Source organism: Gobio gobio (genome assembly GCF_949357685.1).
Source record: "Gobio gobio genome assembly, chromosome: 19".
NCBI classification, from domain to species: domain Eukaryota; kingdom Metazoa; phylum Chordata; class Actinopteri; order Cypriniformes; family Gobionidae; genus Gobio; species Gobio gobio.
This window is the reverse complement of record NC_137112.1, coordinates 33064725-33075558: the sequence shown is the minus strand read 5'-3', so window position 1 is coordinate 33075558 and position 10834 is coordinate 33064725. Positions and strand designations below refer to the sequence as shown.

The 10834-nt window shown below is 36.4% G+C and overlaps 1 protein-coding gene across 3 annotated transcripts in view; it reads right to left on the bottom strand.

Moving 5' to 3' along the window:
- Positions 1 to 4405: 4405 nt before the first annotated feature.
- nfasca (neurofascin homolog (chicken) a) overlaps positions 4406 to 10834 on the bottom strand; it is an 87073-nt gene continuing 80644 nt past the window's right edge. For all 3 annotated transcript variants that reach the window (XM_079843994.1, XM_079843997.1, XM_079843993.1), the window contains one exon: positions 4406 to 8974. In XM_079843994.1, coding sequence (XP_079700120.1) covers positions 8746 to 8974 — 229 coding nt within the window. In that variant the 3' untranslated portion in view covers positions 4406 to 8745. The remainder of the gene's footprint in view (positions 8975 to 10834) is intronic.

The following is a 10834-nucleotide window of genomic DNA, read 5'->3' as shown; positions in this document are numbered from 1 at the left end:
ACTTCATTAGAATATATATATATATATATATATATATATATATATATATATATATATATATATATATATATATATATATATATATATATATATATATATATATATATATATATATATATATATACATACACACACACAGTAAAACAACTAATATATTAGATATTTGTGCTGTCAAATAGATTAATCACGATTAATCACATCCAGTTTGTGTTTACATAATATGCTTGTACTGTGTATAATCATTATGTAAATAATATAAATACACACTCATTCATGTATATATTTAAGAAATATTTGCATGTATATACTGTATATATATATAATATATATATAAATATTTTATAAATAAATATAACAAATGTTTCTTAAATATATACATGCATGTGTGTGTATTTATATATACATGATTATACACAGTACACACATATTATGTAAACACAAACTTTAATTTTTTTATGCGATTAATCGATTTTAAAGCACTGATACACACACACACACACACACACACACACACACACACACAAACACACAAACACACACACACACACACACACACACACACACAACACACACACACACACACACACACACACACACACAACACACACACACACACACACACACACACACAACACACACAACACACACAACACACACAACACACACACACACACACACACAACACACACAACACACACACACACACACACACACACACACACACACACACACACACACACACACACACACACACACACACACACACACACACACACACACACACACACACACACACACACACACACACACACACACACACACACACACACACACACACACACACACACACACACACACACACACACACACACACACACACACACACACACACACACACAACCCTTTATATATACAGTCAAAACAGAAATTATCCAGACACCCGATATATTTTTTTACTAGTGGGTGCAGGACACTTTAGTTCATTTATGTAAGTGAGGATAGCAAAATAAAGTAAACTGTGACATATTATAGCCACAATTGTTCATACAATGGACTACCAGTAAAACTGATACAAATTTTGGACCAAAATTATTCAGACACTTTGACCTGATCATGTTTTGCTTAAGTGTTTTTTTTTTTCTTTAATTCTAATGCAACCTTTTACAACACAGACTAAACAAAATGCTTGGTAATTGGTTGACCTAAATTGGTATTATCTAATTGTGTACTTAATTAACAGCTGATTGGTTGATTGTAATCAATTACATACCTTTCTATCAAATTTATCAAGATAAATTTGTTCTGACACAATTTAACCAACGCTATCTCATAACCAATTTGAACGTATTTGTACGAGGTGGCCAATTCTCACTCATATGAATTCATAAGATTTGTCTATACTGCAGTGATGGGTTGGTTTTAGGGGCAGGGTTTGGGGTAGGTAATTCGTACAAAATCATACAAATTGACCAACTCGTAAATACGTATGATTTAGCAAAAAAGTGTGAAGTGAGGTCATACAAATTCGTACGAATTAGCCACCTCATAAAATATGTATGAATTGCCGTGAGATTGGGTTGGTTTAACTCTTATTATAGCGAATGAACTGTGATAATGTGAGAAAATGTTGAAAGTGTCTGAATACATTTTGGCTTGACTGTATATTTACAGTGGGGAGAACAAGTATTTGATACACTGCCGATTTTGCAGGTTTACCCACTTACAAAGTATGTATGGTCTGTCATTTTTTATCATAGGTACACTTCAACTGTGAGTGACGGAATCTAAAACAAAAATCCAGAAAATCACTGGGTTCAGGTCTGGAGACTGGCTAGGCCACTCCAGGACCTTGAGATGCTTCTTACGGAGCCACTCCTTAGTTTCCCTGGCTGTGTGTTTCGGGTCGTTGTCATGCTGGAAGAACCAGCCACGACCCATCTTCAATGCTCTTACTGAGGGAAGGAGGTTGTTGGCCAAGATCTCGCGATACATGGCCCCATCCATCCTCCCCTCAATACGGTGCAGTCGTCCTGTGTCCCCTTTGCAGAAAAGCATCCTCAAAGAATGTTTCCACCTCCATGCTTCACGGTTGCGATGGTGTTCTTGGGGCTATACTCATCCTTCTTCTTCCTCCAAACACGGCGAGTGGAGTTTAGTCCAAAAAGCTCTATTTTTGTCTCATCAGACCACATGACCTTCTCCCATTCCTCCTCTGGATCATCCAGATGGTCATTGGCAAACTTCAGACGAGCCTGGACATGTGCTGGCTTGAGCAGGGGGACCTTGCGTGCGCTGCAGGATTTTAATCCATGACGCCGTAATGTGTTGTTTTCTTTGAGACTGTGGTCCCAGCTCTCTTCAGGTCATTGACCAGGTCCTGCCGTGTAGTTCTGGGCTGATCCCTCACCTTCCTAATGATCATTGATGCCCCACGAGGTGAGATCTTGGATGGTGCCCCAGACCGAGGCAGATTGACCGTCATCTTGAACTTCTTCCATTTTCTAATAATTGCACCAACAGTTGTTGCCTTCTCACCAAGCTGCTTGCCTATTGTCCTGTAGCCCATCCCAGCCTTGTGCAGGTCTAAAATTTTATCCCTGATGTCCTTATACAGCTCTCTGGTCTTGGCCATTGTGGAGAGGTTGGAGTCTGTTTAATTGAGAGTGTGGACAGGTGTCTTTTATACAGGTAGCGAGTTCAAACAGGTGCAGTTAATGGTAAATGGTAAATGAGAGCCGGAATTCTTACTGGTTGGTTGGTGATCAAATACTTATGTCATGCAATAAAATGCAAATTAATTATTTAAAAATCATACAATGTGATTTTCTGGATCACAGTTGAAGTGTACCTATGATAAAAATGACAGACCTCTACATGCTTTGTAAGTAGGAAAACCTGCAAAATCGGCAGTTTATCAACTACTTGTTCTCCCCACTATATATACTGTATGTGTATATATATATATATATATATATATATATATATATATATATAGACACAAACCTATATAATAGATGTGAATAATCGATTAACCGATTTGACAACGCACACATTTCTGTAAGTTTCTTTGAATGCAATTACATTTTTATATTTTACGTATACTAATTGTCTTTGCAATTCTGCATCCTATTTGCTACGTTAATTGAAATTCAAGAACTGAACTCAAATTGTAACCCTTCTTTTTAATTTTGTATTTTGAGATGATTTGATGGTATTTTTTAATATTTATGCAATAATTATGGTCTATTTTTGCCATTGAAAATGATACAATTTTTTTTGTAATAAAAAAAAAAATATATTATTATTGCAGTAGTTCAGGTTAAAATAGAGACTAGGCCTTCAAAATATTTTTTTTGAAGGCAGATTAGCGCCCTCTTTTGGAATTATTTAAGAAATCATGCAACCATGGGTGTAACCACTATAGGTCTATGGAGAGGCTTAAGAATTCCCTAGTTCTGTTTTGAACACATTTAATGATTTTTTTTTTGTTGTTGATGGATTTGAATATATATTTAAAAAATCTCAAAGGCTATTTATTATAAAGTTTTAGATATTTTTTTGTTTGTTAGAAATATAGATTTTTTTCTGTGAATTTTTGTGTTTTTGCAGATTTCCCATGAATTTCCTATGGTGGTCATTTTTGACCAAAGAGCACAAGTGGGAGTATTTTTTTTATGACCACTTAGCATGCTCGAATCATGCCCTAATTTTTTTGTGTTAACATACCTAATGCTAGAAAAGTCACCAAGTTTCATATCTTTCCGATGAAGCTGTGATTTTAAAAAATTCAAAATGTGGTTCATATGCTCAGTTTTTCATAGGTGTGTATGTATAAGTGTGCGTGTGAGTGAGTGGATGTGTCAATATCACACTCTTGATGTTGTAGTGTGTCACCCGTTTACTGCTGTGTACTTTTTTTCAGCATTGTGGCCGATTTGTAGATTGTACACGCAAATATTGTAATTTTTTGTGTTTTTGCCGATTTCCCATTCATTTCCTATGGTCGGTCATTTATGACTGAAGACAATGAACGCTACTTTTTTTTTACGACCAATTAGCATGCTCGAATCATAACCCCAATTTTTTTGTGTGTTTACATACCTAATGCAAGAAAAGTCACCAAGTTTCATATCATTCCGATGAAGCTGTGATTTTTAACATTTCAAAACAGAAAATGTTCCGGTCAGAAATGACCAAAGAGCACCAGAGGGTTAAAAGAATTGTCAATCCAAACAGTTGAATAGCTTACACTTTCACTTTCCTTTAATAAAATCATCAAAACTCAGATTTCATCCCATCTAAAGATCAAGTGGTTCTTATGAATCAGTGGGGATGTATGAAAGAGCAGGTGTTAACAAGTGGAAGAATTATTTAGTAATCAGAGGCAAGCACAGATCAGAAGGTTGAGAAAATGACACAGCTTTACTATAAAGAAAGGCGTCTCGAGCAGATTAAGTTGCAGCATCTCGTCATACACGCATACATGGTGAACAATAATGATTGACCATTTCTATGGCCAGATTTACAGAAAAAACACTGTTAACCTGCATGATAAGCAATTTTTAAAAAGCTGATCCGATGCACAAATGGCTAAAAATATACAATAACAATAATAAACATATGTATGGGTTTGCTGTATTTAAAAAAATCAAACGTGTCACGGGAACAGCTGTGGCAATTATTGTCCTCTTTGATTTATGGATTCTAGATTATGCATGTTACCAGTTAATAAGTACACAAATGATCTGACATTGATTGGGAGAAAGACAGAATAAGCAATATACCAACAAATATATAATCGTATATATTTTATAAACATCGCCAGGTCCACTACAACTCATGGACGGGGGGAACAATCTGCGAAGACGATAAAAGTGGCTGCAGAAGTTCAAGGCAAGGTTGGACAAAATAGGTTCAAGCTGACTTTGAATTGCCTTGATGTGAAACTGTCTACAGTCTGCAAACACACCGCAACGTGTTATCTGTGCATGGAAGTCACTACTTGCTGGAACAACAGCTGGTAGACTAGGCCTAGCCTACTGTGCAGAAAACAACAGCGAAAGACAAACGAGGAGAGTATTGCTTCGAGGTATACTGGAGAGAAAGCGGATCCAATGAATTTCATTAACACGTATTTCTTTGTAGCGAAGGCATCGTATAGGACATCACATCCCGATCAGGAAGTTACGACCTGATATTCAGCCCTGGGCCGTGTCACAGGTGAAAGGCATTATGGGAGCCTGTGGTGCAGTAATACATGAACAAACGACAAACCATTTTCTCTTGCATAACACAATACAAAAAGGTATCATCCTCAGTGCAGAATGCTACAATGGTACAACTCTACAGCATTTGCTATTTACATCGTTATTAACGGTGTCAGCCAGGCAAAATGGAGAGTGACAAAATGTGTCACCTAAATACAATTCAAATGAGAAAGTCTCATTCGAATACCCAAGATTCAAATCTGTGCGTGGAGTCTTCCATTTTGGGATGCACCAAAAAGCATTTTTTTTTATTATGAATTACTTACTTACTGTAACACAGTATTCCTGCTCCAAAAAAATATTTACAAGATGATCAAGGCCTTATTTGAGGAAAATAAATACACAATATTTCCATTTTATGTTATGTAGAAATGACATTAAATAAATTCGAATATATTAACACAATAGCAATAGTGAAATGACATTAATACTAAAAAGAGCAGCACAATTAACAATAAGACATACTCCCTTTAATGGTGACATCACATTTCATTACTTTACATTGCCACAAACATGATCCATGATCTCTGAAGTATGTTTTCATCCTACATTACACAGAGAAGCCTTCACAATGGGCTAAAATCACAGCTTAGACTCCAAATAGCTGTTGTGCAGTCAGCAATAAATTATTCATATATTAGTCCCTATTCTTTTTTATAAATAAAATCAAGATAAATATGAAGAGGGGTCCAGAAGTTTGAGATCACCACCGTGAAAATGCATTAGCATTATTTTGATATTATCAGCAAAACATTTTATGTTTACCCAAAAATGTAAATTCTGTCAATTACTCACCCTCAAGTTGAAGAATTTCTTTCTTCTGCTGAACACAAAAGAAGATATTTTGAAGAATATGGTTAAACAAACAGTTAATGCTCCCTATTGATCTCTATCGTAGCCTATGGGGAAAATGCTATGGAAGGCAATGGGATCCCATCAACTGTTTGGGTACCGACATTCTTCAAAATATCTTCTTTTGTGTTCAGCATAGGAAAGAAATGCATACAGGTTTGGAACAACCTGAGGGTGAGTAAATGATGACAGAATTTTTAGTTTTGGGTGAACGATCCCTTTAATATTTGGTTGGTTGTGCTTTTTCTTTACAGCTTTAAGTTGATGTAAAACCAGATGATCTCCAGCACAATTTGAGATTATCCAAAGAGACAAGATGTTCTTTGAATCCGGAAGTGGATCTTCCATCAGTTAAAGAGTCACAAGAGACTCACTCAACATTGTAATTTAATTAACGTTCGCTTATTTAATGAAATCTATCGTTTTTTCCTCCCTATATATAAACCCCAAAGCTCAAAATAATTAATTGGTTTGAGTAGAGTACACTTAAACAAATGAGAATTAACTTTTATGAGTATTTAGAATTTCTTTTTCTTTCGAGTTCGCAAAACTGACACATTTTAAGTAATCTGAATTGTTTTGAGTTTTGTGAACTTGTTTCTTTTAATTTAGACTAACTTAAATTTAACTGAAACTGCGCTGGGATTTATATTTCCCAGCATGCTCTGCCATGACACTTGCAAGGGAGAGTAAATGCTAAAATTAAGTGAATATAATGTTTTTTTTTGTGCAAGATTAATGGTGTGAAATATAAATAGTGTTTAATGTCTAAAGTTTTGCTGTGTTCATTTAGAAGAGTTTCTGTAATGTTGGGTTGTTTGGGGGTTACCATCATGGTGACGAGTGGAACATGAGCTTAGTTTGAGAATCGATTTTTGTTAAAAATTCTATATTGCTGTACTCATTCAGCTATTGTTATGCTACGTTAATGCTATCAAAGCATTGTGTTACCAATTAGCAAGTTAGTATTTACTGAATTAGCAAGTAAAAGCTAGCCAAAAATATTTAAGTTGAGGTTACATGATAACTTTAAGTTTAATGTATGAATTAGCTTATTCAAAAATTTCAAGTTATGAGTAATGAAAATAAAATGTTCTGCTTGCTTAATTTTTTGAGTTTTGCCAATGTATTCAGGTTTACAGTGTATTGTGACGTATATCCAACTGAAATGGCTTCTCGGATGAGAGCGGGACTTGATTTTGTGATTGATTACAAAAAGGCACATGAATAAAAAAAAAAGAAATGTGCACAGATAAATCATTTACAATAAACACAGCAATATTGCAACAAAAATGCTCATTGCTCATTTCCAGGTGTTTTTCAATGTGCCCTCAGACTTTTGAACCCTACTGTAAGTACATAGTATAGTGCAGAAGATAAATGAATATTAGTAGTGCGAGAGCACAGGTAGAGAACCAACTAACCAACGTGAGTGGCACTAGAGTTACAGTGGGGTGTCTTCAGGGCAGTGTCTCAGCCGCGAACGAACACTGGATAAACCCAAAAAATATGTACACTTCTCTTTACTGTACTCAGTGGCTGTGTCTATGTTGAGTTATTCATGTCTAGAAATCCTCAAATGACAACCCACTGATGTATTGATGCACCCCAAACTTTTTTAGACTCCTTGATTAAACTTATTTTAGACACCAAACTCATCACCAAGCTTATTTAAAAAAAGAATGAAAAACAAATGTGATCAATTTCATCATCATTATTCTCTTTTGAGGACTATATAAAGCAAGTCTTATAAAAAAAACAAAAAAACGCATATATCATTGTGTATTTAACTCTTCGTATTACAACCTCTCCATTGTCCTTTACGCTAAAATACTACCATGCTTCAAAATAATGTTTTTTTTCTTCATTTACATGTGATGCCATCCGTCTAACCTCTGCCTATAAATATTGGTGGCATTGTATAGTTGCAGCCAGTGAAAATATATTAACAGAGCAACAGCAAATGAAAGCATGATCAGTCCGTTGGCGTATATATATAAGAATATAGCCAGGACTATGTTTTTTTCTTTGCAAAAATCAACGTAAAAAAGGAAACATGAGATTCTAACGTCCGATATTAACCCAAAAGCACGAGAATGATAATACATAGTGCATAGTTTTATAAAGCACAGCAAACCGTGCCAGCACTGTATACAGATTTCATGTTTTTGGACGCATCTATCTGCGGTGAAAAAAGGATCATTCACTGCAGAAATATCAATATGATAAACGTACTTGCCGACGTTCTGCAGTTGAGTCGACACACAGTTGATATGTCACAGGTCTGGTGCTTGTATCTCCGTTTCTTTGATGCTAGCTACAGTAAGAGGAGGAGGGGGCAGATTAAAGATTTCCAAAATAAAAAAAGAAGAGCATAAGCCACATGAAAAGCTTGAAAGTCCGCCCCGTCGCCCTAAAGGCACACTAAAGTCTGTGTGGGGCATGGGGACACCTCAAACAAAGGTTTCCGAACACCGGCTGGCTCCCCATCCCTTGTTCAGAAGGATCATGCACTCCAGTGCGTTGTATGTGAATACTCTTAATTCTCTCTGTATATATATATTTATTTGTATGCGTGTAGTGGCACCCTCCGACCTGCTGGGGGCACCGTGCCACTTTCGGGGTGCTATGCCAGAGAGTAGATGGCATTAACGGGTGATGTGGCTTCTGAGCTTTCGTTTCCTTCAGTCTCCTCTTTGTCCTTCTTAACTGTGTACTGGCCAATGAAGGAGCCGTCCTCATTGAACTGGCCATCTCCTCCTTCACCATAGTCCACGAGACTGTCGTCGCTCTCTTTTACGTTCCCGTCCAGGGATGTTTGGCTGCCCTGTAATGGCTTGTTGTCTTCGTCGCTGCTGTAGGTAGAAAGAAAAAAAAAAGAGTTAGAACACAACAAGGGGTGGCGGTTCGGCTGGTTAGCATTGACTGGTTAGCCCCTGCTTGTAGATGTCATAACTACACCATTTGACTACAAAAGCATGTTTCTCCATGGATAACCATTTTAAAGTAGGCTTGTATTATGATTAAATAAAAACAAGCAACTCACAAATCCTTTCATTGAATTAGAATAAAAAAGATAATTACTTTTTGTCTCATAATTCTGACTTTTTTTTCTCGCAATTGAGTGATATAAAGTTGCAATTGCGAATTATAAAAGTTAGAATCACCAGATATAAATTCGCAATTTTGACGTTTTTCTCGAAATTGCGCCGTTATATTATGCGATTCTGACTTTATAACATGTAATTATAGTGTGAATTTAGAAGAAACATTAAAAATTAAAAGAGAAAAACTAAGTAAAAATGTATTATTTCCTGTGATGGTAAAGCTGAATTTTCAGCATCATTGATCACAGTGTCACATGATCCTTCAGAAATCATTCTAATCATTCTTCTTCTTATTATTATGTCTTCTTCGTATTATTAATGTTGTAAACAGTTGTGCTGCTTAATATCAGATTCTTTGATGAAAAGAAAGTTAAAAAGAACAGGATTTATTTGAAATGAGTAAAATTATAAATGTTTTTACTGTCCCCATGATCAATTTAATGTGTCCTTGATGAATAAAAGTACATTTTTTACTGACCCCAAACTTTTGATCAGTAGTGTATTTCTCCCTTCTCTACACTTTAAAAAATGTTGTGTTGTTTCAACCCAAATTTGGGTCAAATATGGACAATCCTAGCCGTTGGGTTAATTTTTTTATTACATTTTTAACCCAACGGTTGGGTTTGTCCATATTTGACCCAAATTTGGGTTAAACCAATTTTTTTAGAGTGCATATACATTGCCAAAAGTATTGGTACACTCCTCCAAATCATTGAATTCAGCGCATACTGAGGCGCGCAATGCACAGAAGTCGTCAACTTTCTGCAGAGTCAATAGCTACAGACCTCCAAACTTCGTGTGGCCTTCAGATTAGCTCAAGAACAGTGTGTAGAGAGCGTCATGGAATAGGGTTTTCATGGCCTAGCAGCTGCATCCAAGCCTTACATCACCAAGTGCAATGCAAAGCGTCGGATGCAGTGGGGTAAAGCACGCCGCCACTGGACTCTAGAGCAGAGGAGATGAGTTCTCAGGAGTGAGTGATCACGCTTCTCTGTCTGGCAATCCGATGGGCGAGTTTGGGTTTGGCGGTTGCCAGGAGATCGGTACTTGCCTGACAGCATTGTGCCAAGTGTAAAGTTTGGTGGAGGGGGGATTATGGTGGGGGTTGTTTTTTAGGGGTTGGGCTTGGCCCCTTAGTTCCAGTAAAAGGAACTCTTAATACTTCAGCATACCAAATCTCACAAATGCGCTTCTAGAAGAATGGTCAAAAATTCCTATAAACACAAGAAAGCCTTTCCAGAAGAGTTGAAGCTGTTATAGCTGCAAAGGGTGGGCCAACTCCATATTAAACCCTACGGATTAAGAATGGGATGTCTTTAAGTTCATGTGGATGTAAAGGCAGACATCCTAAAACTTTTGGCTATATAGTGTATATTATATATTTATATAAAATTCGGCCCATCACATCAGATGGCATTTACTGCGCAGATGATTGACTCAAAAATGACTGCAGAACTGAGCAAAATAAAAATCATTGCTATAAACACTGTAAATAATTGGGGGCAGTGAACCAAGAAGTCAGGAGTTTTGAAAATCCCTCAAGGTATTTGATGCTTTTGGCCATCTGAATAAACAAGAAACGCAGCGAGGAATATTAAAACGTCAAAA